Genomic DNA, 24,577 nt, shown 5'->3' on the forward strand with positions numbered 1-24,577 from the left:
AGATTTCTGTTAATTAAATACTACAAATAAAACATTAGAGATGTGAAATTGATTTTTATGAGCAACTAGAAAAGTCTATTTGGTGAAAAACATGAGTTAAATATATCTCTATCAACAAGTGTTATTGACTTCGTTGACTGTTAGTAAATTCAAGAAAGGCTGGAACTGCGATTGCTTAATATTTCCGAGGAATTAAAGAAGCAATTTCAAACCTATTGGATGAGCTGAAAACAATGCCGCAGCTCTTGAATGGTGAGTTTATTTTCCAGAGATTACGGATTAACACAATACTATTCCTCAATTTATTTATTAAACATATTTAAACCATGGCCTGCATTACTTTAAAGAAATCTATCACTCTTTAAATACTTGAGAGCTTGTCTTCTTCAATGGGAGTGTAATTAGCAAAAGGGCCCGGGGCGCTAAGGCAGATGAAATATGCTGGGAGAGGAAGGGGAGGAGAGGAGGGTGGAGCCGCCGTTCGCCTGGGGATAGTTTGCGTGTGCTAGACTAAGAAAGAGAAAAGGTCAACGCGGGAATCTGGTGGTTCCTGGTAATCCCAAAATGGAAGTCTTGTCTTGTCCAGATTGGGTTTTTCCAGATTGGGAATGGGGCTCTCTACCTCCTTTCTGCTTCCATCCTCCAGCGTGGCAGAGGATTTAGGAGGGAGGTGGTGGGCGGGTGCCAGTGGTCCTCGCCCGCACTCTCTACATCCCGGCCCGAGGTCGGCTGGCCTCGCCCACCCTGGGTAAATTCCCGGAGGTCCCGCCCCTCGCCGGAGAACTCCCCGGGGAATGCAAACGGGCGTCTGCGAATGTTGACAGTCAAGGAATACGCACTTTGAGCGTCGAGGTCCCCGCGGCTTACCCGCACCTATTTTTATAGCTAAGCCAAGGTCACTCTTTAATACCGGGCCAGCGCCTGAGCTGCGGCGTCGCTCCCTGCCTAGCGACGGCAGCCGGGGCGGGGAGAGGGGCTGCGGGGGCCGGGGCGGGGCGGGGCCGCGAGGCGCCCCCCGGCCGGCCGAGCTCACACCTGCCCGGCGCCCGCGAGACCCGTGAGCGGGGCCGGAGGCAGGGCGGCGTCCCCGGCGCCAAGGAGGGGCCGTGCGGCGCGGGCGGGCGGGGGGATTCGCGGTGGGCGCGGGCGCCGTGCGGCCGCAGAGGCTGGAGGCGCTGCGGCGCGAGTGCGTCACTCCGGCGGAGGGCACGGTGGGCTGCGGCCGGCCCGCCGACCAGGAGCCGGGTGTCCCGGACGGGGGGCAGGCGGCCGCACTCGCCCCGGCAGCCGCGAGCGGCGCGGCCCGGGCCCGGCCGGGGGTCGCCGGCGAGCCGCCGCCGGCTCCATTCATTCCCGCGGCTCCGCCTCCTTTCCCGGGCTCCTCCGGCGGCTCCGGCGGCGCGTCCGAGGTGAGTGCGCGGCCCGTCCTGGGCGGGGGTTCCCGGGCCCAGGCCGAAGCTGCCGGGTCCGGCCTCGCGCCCCGCCGGCCTGGCCCCGCACAGCCGCGGGCAGTGACGCGGGCACGAGCTGCGGGCCTCTCCGAGGGCTCGGGCGCGGCGCAGGCCCACGCCGGCCGCTCGGGCTCGGGGCGCTCGTCCAGCTGCGGGCGACTGGCCGGCTCCTCCGAGGGGCGTGCGGGGCGCCCCCAGGTGCGCCGGCCTCCGCGCCAGCGCCACCATTTTGTGTGAGGGAATGCCTCCCTCTTCCTGCGCCCGCCTCGGCCCGCTCCCCAGCTGCTGCCTGCCGAGCCCGCTCCCCTCCTGCCTTTGCCACCTGGAGCCTTTCAGTCCGGGCCGGTGGCCTCGGCGTGGGGGAAGCGGACCTGGTGGCGGGTGGGGCGGAAGCGTTCCGGTTCCGCCACGCAGGTGGCCTCCAAGGATGCTCTGACCAGCTCCCTTACCTGTAACCACGTTTGGATTAGGTATTGTATAGATTCCCTTCTAAAATACAGGTCGTTGCAATTTTGTTCTAGTTCTTGGCTGCCCGTTGTGCAATTTTTCGAGGCCTGTGCCCTAGGAAATCTGGGTGAAGTTTTGGATTGTTTATGGCTCAGGGATCTGGGTTACATTTACTTCAGATGAAGTATCTCACTGGCTTTTCAGCTTCTGGAAGTTGGTCTGAGTGTCTTATGTGGAGTAGATTCTAAATTAACCACGACCCCTTCCTTTTTTGTGATTTCCTTTCAAAACCTCAAATAAAACATTCTCGTGTGAGGATTTTTGAGTGGGATAGGGACAGGTTGCTAAAAGACTACCCAAAGGAAAAGTTGTATTGTGATTCAGAACTGTTAACACACCCTGTCTTTTTCAAGGGTCTTGAGAATTTGGTAGTTCTTGTTTTTAATTTGTCTCCTCACAAATATACTCAAGTTCCTAGTAGGTTGTACCCTGGCCATTGGTATTTTATCACTGCATCACAGACAGGGATTAAAGCCTGGAATGGTGGCTGTTGCATAATACACACAGTTGGGCCCTGGAGGGAATTCACCAAAATGGATCTGGGTTTGACTTGCCTTGTGTGTCTGCTTGCATGTACAAAAGATGTACAGGTTATCTTTGCAAGCTGTGTTTTGGTTTTCTCCTACAAGAGGAACGATTTTGATTAGGTAATATGCACAAGGTTAAGTTTTTGGTATATGGACAAGACTTTAAGTTTTTGGTTTTTAAAAATCTTTGCTTGTCTCTTTTGTTTTGATTTGTGGGGTGGGGGGCAATGTGGGTGCGAGCCCAGGGAATGTGGTGGTGAGAGTCCATTTGTGATAAGACTTGCAGCACAAACAATGATAAAATATCTCTTTCACGGAAAGCTTGTATGCTGTCATAGTGGACTCCTCTGAATTTATGATGAGGATTGGTTTAGGGAACTTAACTTCTATGAGTAGCAACATTGCCTGCTCCTTGAGTGATTACAATCTAAGATGCTTTATCTGTGGATTTTAGATTCTAACAAGTTCCAGATTAGTCTGGTCTTTTAAGTAGTATTCAAATCATTACGAATTCCTTTAATAGCTATGTAATATACCTCAAACAAAAGATTTAACTTTGATTTGGAGAAAAAATATTTTATAATTAGATGTTTTTGAGAGTCATCTATTTAAACTTTTTAAACCCATCCACTCTAAACTTACTTCTGATTAGTTGAAGACTCTTTGACTTATTCTGTCTGAAAATAAATGATTCCGCATCATGTACCATCCCTAGCAGAAATGCAATGCCTCTCCCTGCTGACATGTTTTTTGGAGAATTAGGTGAAAGGGACCTTGGACCTTGAGAGATGAGTCTTGTTTTAGAGAACTTAAGGATTGCCTGTGCTCTGACTGGACCTGTTGTAGGTCCCTGAGGATTGACGTTGTTCCTGCCAGGAAGTTCAGCACAGAGTAAAAAGAGAAAAAAAGAGCATGATTTTAGTTACTAGCTTCTCCAATGAGATGTTAGTTTTAGGTTACACCAGAGGTAGCTTTCATTTATTCAACAAACACTGAGTATCCGATGCTGTGGGGTGCAAAAACAAACTCCACTCTTACGATGCTTATAGTCTAGCATTGTGGATTAAAATGTTACAAATTCCTTAATCTAAATGCCCAGAGATTTTTGCTAATATGTTTTGGGAACAAATCAATTTAGTAAATTGCCTTTTTTAAAACAGCCCAGATTGCATGTGGGGGGACCCCTGCATTTATGGATTCAGGAGAGGAGAAGAGGGTTCAGTTGCTGAAAGAAACTGAGAAAGGAAGGAAACTAATAAACTTGAGAGTATTGTCCAAGGAAAGAGAAACTTTACAGTAGTCAATTGGGTCTGATCTGTCATAAGGACAAGAGGGGTAAAATGAAAATTATCCCTTGAATTTGGGAATTGAGAGGTTATTATTGGAGGAGTGATATCAGTATAGTGATAATGGAGAAGCCAATTTCAGTAAATAGCTATAGAGAAAAAGTCAATGAACTTGACTTTTTGTTGTACAATGATAAAGTAATAAACTGTATTGATAAGGAATTTAGTCTATAAAGTCTTTATACATATTAGTAATGCTTTCAAGTTTACATCAACCGGCCCTTCATATATCAGATGAACTTACTCTGATTCTTAACAGTAGTTATTATTCAGAGGCAGTATAATTCCACAATTTAAGCCAAATAGATACGTTTGAACCTTGCCTTGTAAGAGTAGTTATAATACAGCTTATCTCAAAATGTTAGCAGAATTAAATGTGATGACATTCCTAAAGGTGAGCTACTACGAGTATCGTCATCAGTGAAATTAGAATTTTTGTTGTTTAAGTATCGAGGGACTGAACTGTGTTCAGTCTGAACACTGAACTGTGTTCCTCAACTTTTTCTCCTTTTTATTATCTTCTCCCCACAGTCATGCAGTATACAGTACTTTTTTGAGGTACATTTCAAAACAATGACTTTTTCTTTTTTAAAATTGTGATTTCTCTACTACTTGTCAGAGCTTTTGCTCTTCATGAGATAAAGTATAACCAAAATGAGTTGAGTTGGTAGAGTTCAAATTAAAAACAAGAAAATCTTTTGGTTTTCATTAGTTTGTGTATTAATGTGGGGAAATGACTGTTGTTTTGAAAAATTGAATGTAATTTATATAGTCCCGCATATAGCTCTTGTGGATCCCAGAATAAGAATCTACTCATTTTAGATCTGGATACTTCCCTTGAGATCCAGTGGTTAAGACTCTGCACTTCACTGCAGGGGGCATGGGTTTGATCCTTAGGGATCTACTATCCCACATGCTGTGTGGTAGGGCCAAAAAATAAAAGTAAAAAAAAAAACAACACATTTTTTATATCTGGTCCTATTTTCTATTAATTACATATGCATATGAGTGGCAAATCTAGCTATATTTAGCAAAAAGCAACCACATGTTCGAAGTATTGATATTTAGCTTTGTAATTTAATGCATATTTTAAAGTATTTGAAATTTCAAGACTGAGGAGATTTATTGATAAAATTTTCTAGACCATTAAAAAAGAAACCAAGGTGATTCTGAGTGAAGTGAAACTTCGGTGAATACTAACTTTTTACATCTGAGCAGCTTTTCAAAATGGCAACAACAACAAAAACCATAGTTCTATAAAATGATTCCCGTGATTTTACAGTTGGCATATACAAATAATCACTCAGCTGAATTCCGTGGACTCTTGGCTCTCCTTTCTAGAACTGGCTTAGATGAAAACGGATGTCCTTGTGCCTTGGGTGGAGCGATGTTACTCCAGTCACAACTGGAATGTGTCGGCAGTCACTGACGGTTCTCTCTGATGAGTTAATTAGTTAATCTGTGTTTTCATGAGGTGTGATACATTTGTGGATAGAATTTACTGTTGGAAATGCTCATTTCTCTTACTCTTTAGAGGTTATGTTGACTAAGTTTTCATGTGCATATTGACACCTCAGATATTTGAAGGGAAGTTTCTTGCCTTCCTTCTAAGACTTCTCCAGCAGGACTTGCCCTCACTGATTTCTCCCCAATTCCTTTTCCTTCCATACTGTTGTTTCCAGATCCTTTGCCATCCTGATTGTATTTCAGTGTTCAGTTCAGTTCAGTTGCTCAGTTGTGTCCGACTCTTTGTGACCCCATGAACCAGGCCTCCCTGTCAATCACCAACTCCCGGAGTTTACCCAAACTCTTGTCCATCGAGTCGGTGATGCCATTTCAGTGTAGTTTTCTTAAAATGTGATCCTCAGGATGGAATAAAAGACTGAATGCTGTCTGACGCATGAAGAGGTCAGAGGTCCTTTTCCATTTCTGCATCTCCTAATTGTTGTTCAGTTGCTCAGTCGTGTCCAACTCTTTTTTACCCCATGGACTGCAGCATGCCAGGCTTCCCTGTCCTTCACCATCTCCCAGAGTTTACTCAAACACGTGTCCACTCAGTCAGTGATGCTATCTGACCTATCTAAAAGAAAGGGTTGATTTCCTTTAGGATTGACTGGTTTGATCTCCTTGCTGTCCCAGGGACTCTCAAGAGTCTTCTCCAGCACCACAGTTTGAAAGAGTCAGTTCTTCAGCGCTCAGCCTTCTTTATGGTCCAGCTCTCACATTGGTACACGACTTCTGGAAAAACCATAGCTTTGACTAGATGGACCTTTGTCAGCAAAGTGATGTCTCTGCTTTTTAATACGCTGGGTTTGTCATGACTTTTCTTCCAAGGAGCAAGTGTCTTTTAATTTCATGGCTGCAGTCACCACCCACAGTGATTTTGGAGCCCAAGAACATAAAGTCTGTCACTATTTCCCCATCTATTTGCCACAAAGTGATGGGACCAGATGCCATGATTTTAGTTTTTTGAATGTTGAGTTTTAAGCCAGATTTTTCACTCTCCTCTTCCACTTTTATGAAGAGGCTCTTTAGTTTTTCTTTGCTTTCTGCTGTAAGGGTGGTATCATCTGCATATTTGAGGTTATTGATATTTCTCCTGGCAGTCTTGATTCCAGCTTGTGCTTCATCCAGTCCAACATTTCTCACGGTGTACTCTGCATAAAAGTTAAATAAGCGTGGTCCCAGTATATATCCTTGAGGTACACCTTTCCTAATTTTGAATGAAGCCCTATTGTGGGATCATTTTGCTTTAACTTAGGAAAAAAAAAAAAACTTGCTCATAATTCATATTGAATCTAGTACCAGCTGAATCTCTTATCTTGTCAGCTTTTAAGTTTCCCTTTCATTTTAAAATGGTTGGCTTTGTATTCATTGTGTAGTAAACATTTTAAAATTCTGCAGGTGGTTTTGTAGGGATTAGAACAAGTATCTAAAGTCTGAAGAGAGGATACTGCGAGATTCAAAAAAATCTAACACTTAGTGAGTGACTGAACAATATGCTTGATATATGATATTTGTATGATCAGGTACATTATGGGTTATATTGACTTTTGTCTTGATCGAGGAGCCTGATTAAATGCCTCTGGAGAGAGATTGCCTAAGTTTAGAGACTGACTCTGCCACTTACCAGCTGTGTGAACTTGGGCAACTTAACGTTTTCACACCTGAGGCTCCTCATTGGAAGAACGTGTGTAAGAATAGTTAACCTCTTAGAATCATTTTGAGGAATAGATTATTTATTATGTGTAGAATATTGAGCATAATGCCTCGTGCAAGGTAAACAAGCAATGAATGATAGTTCTTTCATCATCAGAAAACATTTTGAGGTAGAATAAATGATTATTCATTAGATGGTACCAACCTTTTGTAAATTAAGTGCTTGTTTCCCTGTTTTTTTTCTCTAAGTGGTCATGCATGACCTAAGGTATTAGTTAGAAAGGACATCAGAGATCATTTGACCCATCCCTACTTTTTTGGAAAAATTATGCTTCTCTGGAGTTCTGAGCCTGGTAGAATAGACGAAGAAAAGATAGAATAGGTAAATCACACTCTCCTGTGATAAGTATGTTAAAAGAAGTATGCATGAGGAACTTGCAAGAAACTCATATAAGTTTCTCAAGTTGTCTCCCTTCATTTTTACCTATTAATCTATCCTATACGCAGCTGCTGGGTAAATTGTCTTAAACCATAGCCTTGGGTGTCTCTCTTCTGCTCAGGATCTTTAAATTACCTCCTTCTGTGTGCAAAATAAAGTCCAGACTCTTTAATCTGGTGTTCTTGGCCTGTTATTTCTATCCCCAATTTATTTTCCTAGTGTACGTGCCCCTACTTTTTACATACCTTAACTCTCTTGATGAATCCAACTAGCTATTCTCAGCATGCTTTCTGGCTTCCGTTTAGCATTCCCATCCTAGAGGGTCTCCCCTTCTATCTGCCTGTTGAGAGACCATCTATTGCTCTTCCTCTAGCCGCAGAACTTCACATGGATTTCATCTGTGGCAGTTCTTTGTTCTAGCACCAGTGTGTGGTTTGTTTATGCAAACTTGTTCAGCCATTCGTCATTCATTTTTATAGTAATATGTATTGAAGACGGGTGGCTCGGTGGTAAAGAATCTGCCTGCAAAGCAGGAGATGCAGGTTCAGTTCCTAGGTTGGGAAGACCCTTGGAGAAGGAAATGGCAACCAACTCCAGTATTTTTTGCCTGGGAAATCCTAAGGACTGAGGAGCCTGGCAGGCTACAGTCCTTAGGGTCGCGAAGAGTCAGACACAACTTAGCAATTAAACAACAAATATATTGAAGCCAGAGAGGAAGGCTACTACTATCTCTTTTTCCCCTGGGCCTGCTGCCAGTGAAATGTAAGAAAACAATTTCACTTGATCTGGGTAAGCATACACACTGGAGTTTGCAGGAAGATTGCAAGAGCAGGTGTATGAGGCTGTGGCTCGAAGTGCAGAGTAGAGAAGCCTGGGAGGGAAAGGGGAATGTTGAACCTGTAGTTGGGAGGCTGCTTTTTTTCAAGTTGCTGTGATACTCTGCAAGTAGCAGCAACCCTTGGTTACATTTCTTTGTTGTTTAGTGAAAGTGTTAGGAAATGGGGTGAGGTGGTGGTGATGGTGGTAGTGGTGATTGCGACTCAGAATATTTCACTAGTTGTAAGCCGAAATTAAGTACCAAGTTTTGTTTTTCTTTTGGGATTTCCTTTAAAACGAAAATATCCATCTTCATGGTTCTAATGAGACATATCTCTGTGATGTTATATGGTAACGATATGTACAACAAATGCATAGTGTTTAGACTCCTGTTTTTTTAAAATTGCCTATGTCCTGGAGATTTACTGTGTCAAACTTGTATTTACTCTAAGCACTGTAAAATTGAATCTATTCCATGGTAAAGAAGACAGGTTTAAAAAAAAAAGATTGTCTAATGTTGAAATGAAGGACAAAACTTTATGGTGTATTCATTTAAATAGTTCTTATTTTGTCCCTCCTGAGGTTTGTAAACTACTCCTGTGAGATTATGAACAGTGTTTAATAATCTGGGTCATGACAGGCTGGGGTAGCTGACATGTTCTAGAGGCAAAGATATTCTTTTCTGCAGAACCACATGTGGTCGATCAGTGGAAGCTTCAGTTACAAGCACATGTCTGCTTCACATATAGCCTATTAATTTATTGTTGGGCTTTTGTATATGTACCTGAGAACTGTAAGTAGCTCACTGTGTCTTCCTCCAAGTGTATAGACAGGAATATAAGGATTTAGCATCCATTCCTGGGTGTGGTCGTTTAGTATTTGTGGTCTGACTCATTTTGCTTAGGAGTCCCATGTCAGCCCTATGAGCCTTGCTTGTCTTCCCAAGATAGAACCTTCCAAATCATTCTTCTCCCTTGGAGGTTGGATGCAGGCATATAACCTAAGTTTTGTCAGAGTTGCATCCAAGAGAGCCTACACTACAGAGTGAGCGATTGAGGAAGGAGGCTCCATGTGGAATCTCCTTTCTTCCCTTGGTTCTTCCTCCTTCACCAGGAATATCTACTGTTAATAATGTGAGCTCTTCCAGATTATTATCTGTACAAACATGTAAATATATATGAATATTTTACATCCAATAGGCTTTTTAAAAAAAATTTTGAGTTGAGCATTTTTATGTTTGTTTTTCTTGTTTTATGAATTGTCTGTTCATGCCACTTGCTTATTTATTTGCTTAGTTCAAAAACTTTTGTATTAAGGAAGCTAATTCTTATGGATCATATTCATTATATAAAGTTTGCCCCAGAGTTTTTTGATGTAGGATTTTTAATGTATATTCAAGGTTATTAGTTTTTACTTTGAACTTTATTCCTTCTTCAGAGGTCCTTTTCCCCTCTCTGTTCAACTAATTTGCTTATGGCCACACAGCTAGTCTGGTGGCTCAGACGGTAAAGAATCCCCCTGCAATGCAAAAGGCACGGGTTCGATCCCTGGGTTGGGAAGATCCTTTGGAGAAGGAAATGGCAACCCACTGCAGTGTTCTTGCCTGGAGAATTCCATGGATGGAGGAGCTTGGTGGCTACAGTGCTCGCAGTTGCGAAGAGCCGGACACAGACTGAGCCCACACACACAGACACAGGGTGCCTTGAACAGGTGGGGCTGCTGTGTGTTTAGTTTCGTCATCTGACAAATGAGATGATTAAATCTCCCGCTTCATGGGTTGGGGATAAACGCTCTCTCAGGGATACATGTGAAGTGTTTCAAATAGAATCAGGTGCATAGTCCATGTTGGCTCAGTGATTATGACTTCAAAAGTTGATTTTTGTTCTCTAAGTAAAAAAGGTAACAAATATGAACCACATTTGTAGGACTTCTCTGTAGCTCAGACAGTAAAGAATCTGCCTGCAACACAGGAGACCCGGGTTTGATCCCTGGGTCTGGAAAATCCCCTGGAGAAGGTAATGGCAACCCACTCCAGTGTTCTTCCCTGGAGAATCCCATGGACGGAGGAGCCTGGCGGGCTACAGTCCGTGGGGTCACAAAGAGTCGGATGCGACTGACACTATGCTACTACGAACCACATTTAACCTCCTGTCCCATTACCCATAGATTTATAGGCCTCTTTACCTACATGTAATCAAATCCTTTTCCCCTCTCAGAGGATAGAAAAGGATTTCTGAGCATTGTTGAGCCCACCTAAGTGTTGATAACTGTAAGCACTCTGTTTAGTGGTTTCATTTTTGCCATCCTGAAAAACTCAGTTCTAAGAGTGGAGAAAGTTTCATCTTGGATTTAGGGCCTTATGTAGGATAGGAGGGTAAAAGGATAAAAGGTGAGTAGAATAAAATTGAGCTGATGTAATACAGGACCTAGGTTAGTCAGAGAAGGATATGATGGTGGGGAGAAAAGAGACAAGGGGAGAATCATAATAAGGTCCAGAAACAGGCCTTTTGTGTAAAAGGTTGAGAGCATTACAGATTTTATGTTACTTGGATACCTAACCTATTTTCGGTCTTGGGGAAACAATCAGCAGAGGTAGGATCAAGGCTTGGACTGGTGGAGATAATTATTTTTTTTTCTAAGAACTCTTTCAGCTCTAAAATCTCCATAATTCTTTGGATCTTCTCCTCCTCCTAAAGCCCCCAATAATAGCCATACTCTTGAAGTAACTTAAGAACTCAGGTTAAAATTATGTATTTTTTCCTGCTTTAAGAATATATTTGATGGGAGGGAGTCTAAAAAGAGAGGGGATATATGTTAAAAAAAAAAGATGCTGATATGCAGGAAAAAAAGAAAAGAAATAAGAGAGAACATTAAATAATCATACAAAAAGTTCCACGTACTTTCAAAGAGAATTCTTATTTTCAGGTATAGTTTTAATAATTCGGAAATTATAATGTATAGCCTCAGAGTGATAAAATATTATAGAATAAAAAATATATTTGATATCCAGTAATTAACCTTAAAAAGGAGGGGAAATCACAGTAATAACAATTTGATTTTTAGCTCTTTCTCATAGTTTCTTTCTTAAAGAACATTCATTCTTGCAAACTGTTACATAATATTTCAGGAAAAGGGGATGAAATTATTAAAAGATGGGTATAAAATAGCGGGTGGGCCTCTTATGTTCTTATGTAAGAGGTGTATTATGTTTTTATACTGGTCATTCAGGATTAATGAGCATGCCATTTACTTAATTTACAAATTAGTTTGGACACTTTCTACACTTAATTGTCCATTCTGTGTAAAGTTTTTGATGAGTTAGTTTGCTTAAGGGGACATTAAGCTTTCTCATTCATGTAGAATCTAGTTAGGCCTTTTGGTTCATCTCATGGGCAGAGCATAAAGTACTTGACACAATTTGATCTGACAGCTTTATAGTTATATAACATAGGACAGAAGCTTAAAAACAACAAAAAAAGAGAGAGAAGTCACTGATGTTTTTCATAGCAAGCTATATCTCTCCAAAACCTTACTAACCTTCTCTGTCTCTTTAAACCTAGGAGAACCAGCTTAAGACTAGTAATTTACACAGTCTTAAGTTAACTGCTATTTTTTAAAATAAACAATTACAAACATTTAGAGGTGAAAAGGTCCTTAGGATTATCCTGTCTAGTTGCATCACATTACCAACGAGAGTACAGAAGGCTTAAGATGGTAAGTAACTTGCCTAGGGTCACGAAGCTGGCTAGTGGCAAAACTGACCTGAGCATCCTCACAGGATTCCAGTACAAGTACTCTTCCTGGTGTAATGCGTGAATACAGTGTTTAATAACAAGGTGCAGTTGTGGTATTTTACAGAAGTAAGTTTCCTATGACAGAGTATGATATTTATTTTGCATATTGAGTAAAAAATAATTACATTGGAATGTCTATTTGCTTGTCTGGATTCATATTCTTCTAGCTCCACCAGTGGTGTGACATTGATCATGTCTTAATCTCTAAAGCTCCATTTCTTTATCTGTAGAATGGGGTTGATAGAAGTGTACCTCATTATATATTACATGCAGCATTCTCTTTAAAGCCTGGTATGTCATTTCTCAGTAAATGTTACCTGTTGCTATTACTGATTTATAATGATTTCTAGTTCTTTCATCGGAGAAGGCAATGGCACCCCACTCCAGCACTTTTGCCTGGAAAATCCCATGGACGGAGGAGCCTGGTGGGCTGCAGTCCATGGGGTCGCTAGAGTCGCACACGACTGAGTGACTTCATTTTCACTTCTCACTTTCATGCACTGGAGAAGGAAATGGCAACCCACTCCAGTGTTCTTGCCTGGAGAATCCCAGGGACGGGGGAGCCTGGTGGGCTGCCGTCTATGGGGTCGCACAGAGTTGGACATGACTGAAGCGACTTAGCAGCAGCAGTAGCAGTTCTTTCATCTTTTTAAAATACTGATCAGTGATTGTTTAGCCAATAAAGTTTAGCACTGAGAGTGACCAGTAATAAAAGTAATGGATTTAAGGACAGATTTGAAAACACAGAGATATTTTAGATGGGGTTTATGTTTGGGCCTTGGGGAAATATTTTCTAATTTTTTTCATATTAAAAGCTATGATGCTATAGTTGTTTTTAAACTATATTCAAAAATAACAACTTTTAAGTTTGTTGGGAGATGCCCTGGAGGTGAAATGAGAGAGAAAATAGTGAAATAATTTCTTCTATAGTGAAGAAGAAATGCATTCATTTCAAACTAGCTTTGCTGCCACAAAAATGATCGATTTAAGGACATTTAGTCATGCTTCCCCCTGGAGAAGGAAATGGCCACTCACTTCAGTATTCTTGCCTGGAGAATGCCGATGGACAGAGGAGTGTGGAGGCTACAGTCCACGGGGTTGCAAAAGTCAGACACAACTTAGCAACTAAACCACCAGTCATGCTTCCATATCTCCAAAAAAGGTTTTAAAAAGAAATCCTTTCAATGTTAGTCACTCAGTTGTGCCTGACTGTGCAACCCCATGAACTGTAGCCTACCAGGCACATCCATCCATGGGATTTCCCAGCCAAGAATACTGGAGTGGGTTGCCATTTCCTTCTCCAGGGGATCTTCCCAGCCCAGGGATCGAACTTGGGTCTCCTGCATTACAGTCTTTACCATCTGAGCCACCAGGGAAATGAACAATATTAAAATCAAGTCAGATGCATCTGGAAATCGCCACATTTCTAGTGCTCCAACTCTAAAGGTTTTCACTATAAAATAATGAATCATAAATGTGACACACTCAGTGTTTCACTCGCTCTGGAGGATGGGTGTCAGGTCCATGCCTGGGTCTGAGATTTGCCACCCACTCTCTCTGTAACTTTGGGGAAATGATTAACATCTCCAAGGTGGTTTACTTTTCTATAAAATAAGAATATTAATTGGGTCCACCACATATCTTTGCCTCAAGGCTTGAATGAGAGTGCATGACATTCTTTTAGCACAGTTCTGACACATTCTGGCACTTAATAAAAGTTAGTTATTAAAAAAGAAAGGAAATCACATCTAACCAAATTTTTTCCCTCTGGTAATGCTCATTATGCAAATTTCAGAGTATTTACATGATTGAATTTCAGGAAAACAGAATTGTTTGATTTTGTGTTTATATAATCTTTAAAATTACAGTTAAACCCAGAAGAGATTATTTTTTGTATTATAAAACCTCAGTTTAAAAAGGTTTAAGAATAAAGGGTAATGAATTTCTCTTTTTACAACTAGTCATGTTCTACTTGCCTTTGATCTGTAGCAGTGTCTTCTTAATGGTAAGCAAAAGTGTGCTGACATACTACTGGAGATTTTGGAGATATTTTAAATTGATATTCAGGTGAATATTTAAGTTATAGAAATTTGAATGCTGATTAGGAAAATGTATAATCTCATATATCAAGTTGAGGATTTCATAGGCTTTATAGTTTAGGATGAATAAATGTTTTTTAAAAGTAATCTTCAGAAGTCAACAGTGTGGTCCTTAGAAGGCCTGGTAGCTGGTCTAAACCCTTATCCTCAAAGTGTAGACCATGAGCATCAGCATTTGGGGAATGGTTAGAAGCATATAGGGATTCCTTGGTGGCTCAGACGGCAGTGAATCTGCCTGCAATGCAGGAGAGGCAGGTTTTATTCCTGGGCTGAGAAGATCCCCTGGAGGATGGCATGGCAACCCACTCCAGTAGTCTTGCCTGGAGAATCCCCAGGGACAGAGGAGCCTGGTGGGCTATGGTTCATGGGGTTGTAAAATTTGAAAAAAAAAAAAAAAGTAATCTTCAAATATTAATTTATATTTTATCCTTTACATCATGGTTACTCTTAGCAAGTAAAAAATTTAAATATCTAATTCACACCTTGTTTTGGTAGTTAATATTTTAGAGAGTCTTTTGAGTTGGTTTAAGAGGAATACTTTCTTTAATTGACCTTGGCATGTGGGATCTTAGTTCCCCTGACCAGGGAACTAATCTGCATCCCCCTGTGGTTGTAGCATGGAGTCTTAGCCACCGGACCTCCAGGGGAAGTCCCAGGAATACTTTTATTCTTTCTTGAATTTAAGTACTTTTGAATGTGTTACTTGGTTACAAAGTTGGGATTTTGTCTACAGGAAAGCAAAAACAGTTACTGTACTAACATTCTTTTAACTAGTGTCCTCCTTATGCTTCTTTCACTTGCTCTTGACCATTTCATGTTTTTAGTTTTTGTAAGAAAAAAATTTATTTGGTTACATCGAGTCTTAATTGCAGCATGTGGGGTCTAGTTCCCTGACCAGGAATTGAACCTGGGTCCCCTGCATTCAGAGTGTGGAGTCTTAACCATTGGATCACTAGGGAAGTCCCGTGTTGGTTAATGGTTTGACTACAGAACATACTGTGTATTTGCTTAGTTTGCTTTTTCATACTGACTTTGATAGAGATACAAAGATTTGCCAAACTAACAAATAAGCTTCCTTCAATGTAGAGCTACTGTTGTATTTTACGATCCCTTTCTAACTATAACATCTTCTTTAGATAAGCTCCTGATGGTTCTCTGTTTTTTTATTTTTTGGTTATCTCTTGAAATTCGGTTTTTATTTTCCTCCTTTTCACAAGTTGGCTGGAAGTCCTGTGGTATTGCTTTCATAAATAGTGTCACAAGTTTTTCTTTCTCCTTTTATTTAGACATTTACATTTACTAGCACATGGGTCGGAGAAGGCAATGGCACCCCACTCCAGTACTTTTGCCTGGAAAATCCTGTGGACGGAGCCTGGTGGGCTGCAGTCCATGGGGTCGCTAGAGTCGGACCCGACTGAGCAACTTCACTTTCACTTTTCACTTTCATGCATTGGAGAAGGAAATGGCAACCCACTCCAGTGTTCTTACCTGGAGAATCCCAGGGAAGTGGAAGCCTGGTGGGCTGCTGTCTATGGGGTCACACAGAGTCAGCCACCACTGAAGTGACTTAGCAGCAGCAGCAGCAGCAGCAGATGGGTTGAATTTAAGTGTTCTATTTCTAGGTTTTGATTTTTTAAAATTAAACATCAGCTTACTTAAAAAAATTATATATATTTACAAATTAAGGTCCCTGTCTTATGTACATCAGGTTTTAAAGTTCTTAGGACCAATATTTCAGATTATGGTTAAAAAAAGAACTTCTTCTCATTAATATATCTTCAGAATTCATAAAAATATATTTAACTGTATGTATAACATATGTCTTTTTTGTGTTTATCTCATTTCTATTAGATATTAAGTTCTTTATCTAATGATACTTTTGTTGTATTAAAATAGATTTGAAGGTCACTTTAGAGAAAAGTAACTTATTTTTTCAGTGACTTTTCCCCTAAATTTAAAAAAAAAAAAATTGGGACTTCAGTGGCTGAGACTCTGAGTTCCCATGAGGGGGCCAGGGTTCAATGCCTGGCCAGGGAACTAGATCCCACATGCTGCAGCTAAGACCTAGCACAGCCACATAAAGAAATATTTTTTTAATGGGCAGAATTACTTTCTCATTTCAATATATTGTAAGACAGACCAGTGAAACAGTCCTACCTATTAAAAAGTCCTGGACTTCCCATTTATTGTTTCTTCTTACTGGTTATTATTATATATATGAGGGTTTGATTTCTCTATGTAATTTTATATCTTAGCATTTTACCTCACTTTCTTAATTGTTTGGAATACTTTTTCCATTGGGTTTTTTTTTTTTGGTTTTTCAGTTAACTGTATTATTTGCAAACTGGGGTAGAGATAGTCTCCTTTTCCCCTAACCCAGGCACCTGTCCCCAGTTGTTACGCCTCTAATTGCTTTTTTCTTGAATTTCTTAGTTAACTAATTAACTGTTGGCTGTGCTGGGTCTTTGTCGCTTGCGTGAGCTTTCTCTAGCTGTGGCGAGCGGGGGGCTCCTCTAGTTGCTGTGCTCGGGACTCTCACTGCAGGGGCTTCTCTGGTTGTGGAGCGCGGGCTCTGCGGTGTGTGGATCTCGGTAGTTGTGGCCCGTGGGCTCTAGAGCGCAGGCTCAGTACTGCAGCATGTGGGCTTAGTCGTCCCATGGCCTGTGGAACCATCCTGGACCAGGGATTGAACCTCTGTTTCTGCATTGGCAGATGGATTCTTAACCACTAGGGAAGTTTTAATTTTCTCAACTAATTGCATTAGCAAGTACATATCATATTATTTAGTAGTTAAGTCCTTATTTTTCTTGACTTTAGTGAAAAATCTTTAGTGTCCCCCATCCCCTTTAGGTTGTTGGCTTCCTTTTTTTAACAGCTGTATTCATGAGAGATATAGTTTAGAAACTGTAAATTCTTAAAGAGATGAGAATACAAGACCATCTTACCTGCCTTCTGAGAAACCTGTATGCAGGTCAAGAAGCAACAGTTAGAACTAGACATGGAACAACGGACTGGTTCCACATTGGGAACGGAGTACATCAAGTCTGTATGTTGTCACCGTGCTTATTTAACTTCTGTGCAGAGTATGTCATGTGAAATGCCAGGCTGGATAAAGCACAAGCTGTAATCAAGATTGCTGGGAGAAACATCAATAATTTCAGATATGCAGATGACACCACCCTTATGGCAGAAAGTGAAGAGAAACTAAAGAACCTCTTGATGAAGATAACAGAGGAGAATGAAAAAGCTGGCTTAAAACTCAGCATTCAGAAAACTAAGATCATGTCATCTGGTCCCATTACTTCATGGCAATTAGATGTAGAAAAAATGGAAACAGTGACAGATTTTATTTTCTTGGGCTCCAAAATCACTGTGGATGGTGACTGCAGCCATGAAATTAAAAGACACTTGCTCCTTGGAAGAAAAGCCATGACAAACATAGACAGTGTATTAAAAAGTGGAGACATTGCTTTGACAAAGATCTGTAAAGTCAAAGCTATGGTTTTCCCAGTAGTAATGTGCAGATGTGAGAGTTGGACCATAAAGAAGGCTGAGCGCGGAAGACTTGATGCTTTTGAAGTGTTTTGGAGAAGACTCTTGAGAGTCCCTTGGACTGCAAGGAGATCAAACCAGTCAGTCCTAAAGGAGGTCAGCCCTGAATATTCAATGGAAGGACTGATGCTGAAGCTTCAATACTTTGGCCACCTGATGTGAAGAGCTGACACATTGGAAAAGACCCCGATGCTGGGAAAGATTGAGAGCAGGAGGAGAAGGGAGTGACAGAGGATGAGATGGTTGGATGACATTATCAACTTGATGGACATGAGTTTGAGCAAACTCAGAGAGATAGTGAAGGACAGGGAAGCCTGGTGTTCTGCAGTCTGTGGGGTCACAAAGAAACAACTGAGTGACTGAACAACATTTACCTGTTACAGCTGTACTTCAGTGATTGTTTAAAAAGTAAATTTATAAGGTGGTTCAACCATCACCAAAACATATTTGTAAATGTTTCTGTGATTCTGAAAAGTTCCTGTGTCCTTTTACAGTGACTCTTACGTTGAGAGGTGTATGATGATTTATTTGTATGCATGTGTGTTTATATCCTATACCTTGTAAATATTTAGTTTTATCATTTAAGGAATTATTCATTTTTTACAATTGAAGTGGATTTACAGTATTAGTTTCAGATGTGTAAAACAGTGGTTCAGTGTTTTTATAGGTTATATTCCATTTATGATACAGTGGTAAAGAATATGCCTGCCAGTGCAGGAGATGTGAGAGACTCAGGTTCAGTTTCTGGGTCGGGCAGATCCTCTGAGGGCATGGCAATCCACTCTAGTGTTCTTGTGTGGAGAATCCCATAGACAGAGAAGCCTGGTGGGCTACAGTCCATGGGGTCAAAAAGTAGGACATGACTGAGTGTGTGCACGCATACACACGCACACAGACACACAGACACACACCCCATTTAAAGTTATAAAATAATCATACATTTCCCTGTATGGAACAGTATATCCTTGTAGCTTATTTTATACATGGGAGTTTGTACTTCTCACTGGTAAACACCAGCTTGTTCTCTGTATCTGTGAATTTGTTTTGTTATATTCATTTATTGTTTTATTTTTTAGATTCTGCATATAACGTGTAATATTTGTCTTTCTCTGACTTAATTTAGTAAGCATATTACCTTCTAGGTCCATCCATGTTATTCTTTAAAAGAAAAAATTTCATTCTTTTTTTAATGACTGAGTAGTAGTATTCCATTTTATATACACACACACACACACCCCCACACATTATACACATTAAAAAAAATCTGATCTTTTTAATCCATTCATCTGTTGATGGAAACTTAGGTTACTTCTGTACCTTAGCTATTATAAAGTGCTGCTATGAGCATTGGGAGGCATGTATCTTTTTGAGTTACTGTTTTTGTTTTCTTCAGGTGTGTACCCAGGTACTGGCTTGCAGGATCTTAGTTCCCCAACCAGAGACTGAACCCAGGCCCAGCACAGTGAAAGTGCTGTGTCCTAACCATTGGACCGCCAGGAATTCCTTATTTTTAGCTTTTTAAGGATCCTCCATACTGTTTTCCACAGGGGCTATACCATTTTACATTCCCACCAGCAGTGTAGAAGGGTTCCCTTTTCTCCACACCTTCTCTCGCATTTGTTATTCATGTTCTTTCTGATGATGGCCATTCTTACAGATGTGAGATAATGAATTGTGGTTTTGACTTGGATTTCTTTGATGATTAACGATATTGAGCATGTTTTCATGTGCCTGTTGGTCATCTGTATATATGACTTCTTTGGAAAAATGCCTATTCAGATCTGCTTGTGTTTTAACTGGTTTGTTTTTTGACATTGAGTTGTATGAGCTGTTCATATATTTGGGGTATTAATTCCTTATTGGTCATATCATTTACAAATACTTCCTCCTTTTCAGTAGATTGTGTATTTTATTGATGATCTCCTTTGCTGTGCAAAAGCCTTTCAGTTTAATTAGGCGCCATTGGTTTATTTCTGCTTTTGTTTCCTTTGCACTTGTAGACAGATCCGGAAAAGTATCGATGTGCTGTATGTCAAAGCGCATTCTACCTCTGTTTTCTTCTAGGACTGTTAGCGTTTCTGGTCTTAAGTTCAGGTCTTTAATCCATTTGGAGTGTATTTTTGTAAATGGTATAAAAAAACGTTTGAAATGGTGTAAGAAAAATGTTCTAATTTCATTCTTTTGCATGTAGTTGTCCAGTTTTTCCAGCACTGCTTATTGAAGAGACTGTCTTTTGTCCATTGTATATTCTTATCTCCTTTGTCATAAATTAATTGACCAAAGGTGCATGGGCATTAATTCTTATTTCATTGGTTGGCTTTAATATGAGTGTTTAAGTTTTCTTTTTGACATACGTTTAAATCAGCAGGCTCAAGTTGTAGTCTTTTTTGGCATAGTAAAAAAGAAGTCTCCTTACAATAAAATGCTGTGCTATTACAATAAAAAGTTTTCTCAGTACAGGAAGATAGCGTTTCTTTTTTTTTTGGAAAACAGTATTTCATACTCTGAAACATTTTGTCCCATGTTGTTTGTTAAAGAGGATGGCATTCCCTGTGGATATGTTGGATAATTGCAGTCATGAGGAACTCGAAAATTCTGCTGAAGATTACATGTCAGATCTGAGGTGTGGGGACCCTGAAAATCCAGAACGTTTTTCTCTTCTCAATATTACGGTAAGGCATCCTGCTGTGATTTTTATCAGTCTTTTCCACTGAGTTTATAATGAAGTTGGTATCCTTTTATTATCTTTTAAAGTGTTAACTAATCACCTTTGAAATTTTTATCAGAAGACTTTTCAGTAGAATGGATAAATATTGATTTGTTAGTACAGCAGCATGATCAAATGACTGGTTAGCCATATTTGAGCTAACCCAATTAAATCTACTTTAGATTTGGAAATTGTTTTACAAACATTTTTTATAAAAATCAGCAAAAAAATTTAATTAAAAAATAAAAAAAAATGAGCAAAACATTACATTACACTTTTTTGTGTCACAAACCTTCCTTTTCCCAAAATATTAAAATTTTTGACTATATTTTGATAGATCGTTAAGACATAAAATTATTAGAATTCTGGTGTGAATTTGATGACAGGCAAATTGTCTAACCTCTTTAGGCCTCAGGTTTTTCTTTTGGCAAATGATGTTTATTTAATGAATTCTTAGCTTCTTCCAACGTAAGTATTTTACAATTCTTTGAATGGCAATATTATGTGTAAATAGGGAATTAGCGTTCCAGATTGTGAAGAATCTGACTGCAATGCAGGAGACCCGGGTTCGATCCCTGGGTTGGGAATATCCTCTGGAGAAGGGAATACCCCCTCCAGTATTCTTGCCTGGAGAATTCCATGGACACAGAAGCCTGGCAGTCTACAGTCCATGGGGTCATAAAGAGTCAGATATGACTGAGCAGCTTTCATTCATTGAAGGCAGAAAAGATTTAAAGTATTGTATATATCTCAGGGGAAAAATACCCCAGTGTCTTTTACTAGAAAATGAAATTTTTTCTCCCTCAAGTGATCTAAATAACAGATGATAAAATTTTTAAATCATTTTATAGAGCATATCATGCTTTTGTTTTTATTCAGATGCATAGCTAGAGCACAGTGATATTTATTGAAATACTTTCATTTTTCTCCCAAGTTAATAAAATTCCTGCAAAAGCAAAGTCTATCTCATTTGGTCTTTTTTTTTTTTTCTAGAGGCTAGAAATATCCTCTGTGAAAAGAAACTATGCAATTAGTGTTAATGTATGTTTAAACTATTGGTAGAAACATAGTGTTTTTGATATTTTCTTTACCAGCTCTTCACTAATGTTTAATCAATTGTCATTTCAGATTCCTATTAGCCTGTCAAATGTAGGCTTTGTACCTCTCTATGGTGGAGATCAGACCCAGAAAGTTCTTGCTCTTTTTGCACCTGAGGATTCACTCACAGGTCTCTATTTTGCTTAATCTTTATAAATTGAGGAATTCTTCCCCCAAAACAGTTAGAAATTTATTAAAAGATGGCTACATGAAGGGATTTGGGGGGGGAAAAAAAAACATTTGAAACTGTAAATTTAGGAAAATAATATTTCTCAGTTGGTTAGTGAGCGAAATACAGTAAGATAGTATAAATGGGGCTGCCACATTGTATTATAAAGTATGGGTATATTTAAGAGTATCCTTAACCTACAAAAGAGTAATATCGTGTACTTTAAGACTTCGATATTAACCATCATTTATTCTCTTTTAGCTGTGGCACTTTACCTTGCTGATCAGTGGTGGGCTATTGATGATATTGTGAAAACATCTGTCCCTTCTAGAGAGGGGCTTAAGCAGGTAACAAGACCCTGTCATTTTTAAAAGTGTTTCTTAAGAGACCATTTCACAATGTGTTTCCCATAAACCGGGATAGTTTTTGAAGTTACTGGGCTGTTCTCCATTTTAGCATACCTGGTGATATTATACCCTTTCATTGTTCCGCTGTTATGGTGAAACTGGCACTTAGATTGGGCTTCCTTGATTCTAATGTGAGGGTCTGAGTGTTGAGGGAGGAGGAATGAGAACCTGTGGTTTAATTGATCTGTAGTTAAGCACATCAACTTTAGGTTCTGATTTTTCCTTTTGGGTGGGAAACAGCTTATTCTCTCTGTGTGGTTGCTTAGGTTCTCTGTCTCTAGGAGAGACTGACCAGGAAACTTGCTTATGAGTAGGGCCATTTTGGGTGATCCATTCAGTGTTCCAAACAGTGTAGTGGAGAGGAGGTCCTCAGTAGCACACTGTAAAACTTAGTCCTTTTTTCTGTCCCCGTCATCATTTTATTAGTTACTTAGAAGATGACATAGCTGGCATGCTTAGCATGCCACAGTGCTGGAAGAGAGAACTCATCTGTAAAGGCAGAATTAAGAAACAAAGAGAAGGATCTAACATGATGAAAATAAACTAGTGAAAAAGGTAAAATAACATCTATGGGTTCAAAAAATTAACTGTATATCATGAAGATCAAACTAAAACAGCAGCACATATGAAAAAGATTGGGCTTTAGTTAATTAGAAGTAAAATCAAGGAAAGAAAGAAAGCTAATAAAAACCTTAAGTTTATACAGAAAAGCCCCATTATCTTATCAATATCTTCAGTTTATATTTGTAGTAGCTGTATCCGCTGACATGGGATGTCACATCCGATGACATTAGGGATCTGAGGCTATTTCAAGGGATAAGACTGGAATGGCAGGAGTACCCAAAATCATATTAGATTAGTCTTTTTCTACATTCAGCTTTGATAGGAAATTTAGGAGAATATAATGGCTGTTTTCAAATATTTGTAGACTCTGTGGTCCAGAATATCAAGCAAAGTATAGTTTTTGGAAAAGAGATTTCAGCTCAGTGTGAGGAGGAATTTCATGCTGGTCAGAGCTGTTCAGGAAGGCATGGATTACCTTGTAAGCTGGTGAACATGGTCATTACATGTGCTGTTTGGTATTGGAAATCTCTTTGCAGGGAGGTTTTTGGTAGTAGTGTGTGTGTGCCTAATGCTTTTTTCTCTCTCTCCCCCTAATTAGACATTCTTGTTTTTCTTTAAGGAAAGTTGGGGCAGGCGTGTAGATTTCATGGCTAGACTCTTGTTTTTAGCAGTGACAGATATCTGTGGGGAAAACCCCACTGTTCAGTGTCAGGCAGTTGATGAGGGGGTCCCTGTGACTGTCGCCCTGCCTGTAGGAGGTGAGGTTCTGTTTCCATTCCGTGATTGACCCAAGTTTTGTTTTCATCAGGTTGTCCTGGTGCCACCGTCATTGCCCATCTGGTCTGGTGGAGGGGTGTGTGTGTATGTGTGTGAGGGGAGACAGGTATTCCTGAGAGTTGCATAACAAACACATGACTGTTTAATGACCATTTTACCTGGAAAGGATGAGACAGATGCCTTTCCCAAGAGCATAATTATGGCTTTCCTCATCAAATGAGATGATTGTTTTTAAAGTCTTCAGGGTAACACTAAGCTTTTGTCCCTTTTATTTTCTTTACTTTTTTTTTTTTTTATTGTGTAGGCTGGAATGGGTGGAAAGAGTTGACGCACTAGAGATGTTGGGGGCTGCAGTTAGTTTGGGGAGACCTGGGATCTCAGCAGTTGGAAGCCAGAAGAGAACACTGACTGCTAAAGTGGAGATGCTGGGCATTGGTATATTGGAAACCTGCTTGCCTATTTTAGAATTTTGCTGCGAAGCATTACTTCATGCATAATTTGTATCCATAGAAATGGATTATTATTGGTGTGAATGACTTGGTCTCATCTTTGTGATAATAAAATGGTTTACAAGTCATTTTGAATGTATTCAAAATGCTTTGAATGTCAGTACGAGATACGGAAGCAGGGAGTGAGGTAAATTGCATCTCTCAGTTGATGTGCATTATAACCGTTGTGCCTGGTGTCTGACTCTCTTTGTAGGTGAGAACTCTTGGGGAGAGAGTGGTTCTGTATGTTCTGAATCGAATTATTTATAGAAAGCAGGAAATGGAGAGAAATGAGATCCCATTCCTGTGTCATAGCAGTACTGATTATGCTAAGATTCTGTGGAAGAAAGGAGAGGCCATTGGGTTTTATTCAGTTAAGCCTACAGGTGAGTCTTTAAAAGTTATTTAAATAAAATATTTATTATGTAAACTCACTTTCTGGACCCCACCTATATCAATGTCCCTTTTAAATTAGTATCTAAATTACAAATTGAGATGATTTTACTCAGTATTTCTTGTGAGTGCTTTGATTCTGTGCAAGTGAGGTTGTTAGGAAAGTCTTGAAAAAAAGATTAAACATTTGACAGGAATATTTCACCACCTATGTGAAGAAAGTTGTATATTGAGGCTCAAATTTGTCTTCTTTCCCTCTCATTTCCTTCCCTTTATTTAAAGTC

The 24,577-nt window shown here is 40.1% G+C and overlaps 1 protein-coding gene across 7 annotated transcripts in view; it reads left to right on the forward strand.

The window, feature by feature from the left end:
* Nucleotides 1-460: 460 nt before the first annotated feature.
* FAM169A (family with sequence similarity 169 member A) overlaps nt 461-24,577 on the forward strand; it is a 65,461-nt gene continuing 41,344 nt past the window's right edge. The window contains exons 1-5 of one of the 7 annotated variants that reach the window (XM_005221410.5): nt 461-553; nt 20,228-20,362; nt 21,526-21,625; nt 21,926-22,011; nt 24,115-24,286. In XM_005221410.5, the coding sequence (XP_005221467.2) occupies nt 20,231-20,362; nt 21,526-21,625; nt 21,926-22,011; nt 24,115-24,286 (490 nt within the window). In that variant the 5' untranslated portion in view covers nt 461-553; nt 20,228-20,230. Of the gene's footprint in view, nt 554-767; nt 896-1,325; nt 1,410-1,775; nt 1,922-20,227; nt 20,363-21,525; nt 21,626-21,925; nt 22,012-24,114; nt 24,287-24,577 lie in introns of those variants that run through there. The other 6 variants (NM_001205854.3, XM_024981289.2, XM_024981290.2 and 3 more) reach the window with 6 other exon arrangements.

The sequence above is a fragment of the Bos taurus genome, chromosome 20 (assembly GCF_002263795.3).
Source record: "Bos taurus isolate L1 Dominette 01449 registration number 42190680 breed Hereford chromosome 20, ARS-UCD2.0, whole genome shotgun sequence".
Classification (NCBI taxonomy): domain Eukaryota; kingdom Metazoa; phylum Chordata; class Mammalia; order Artiodactyla; family Bovidae; genus Bos; species Bos taurus.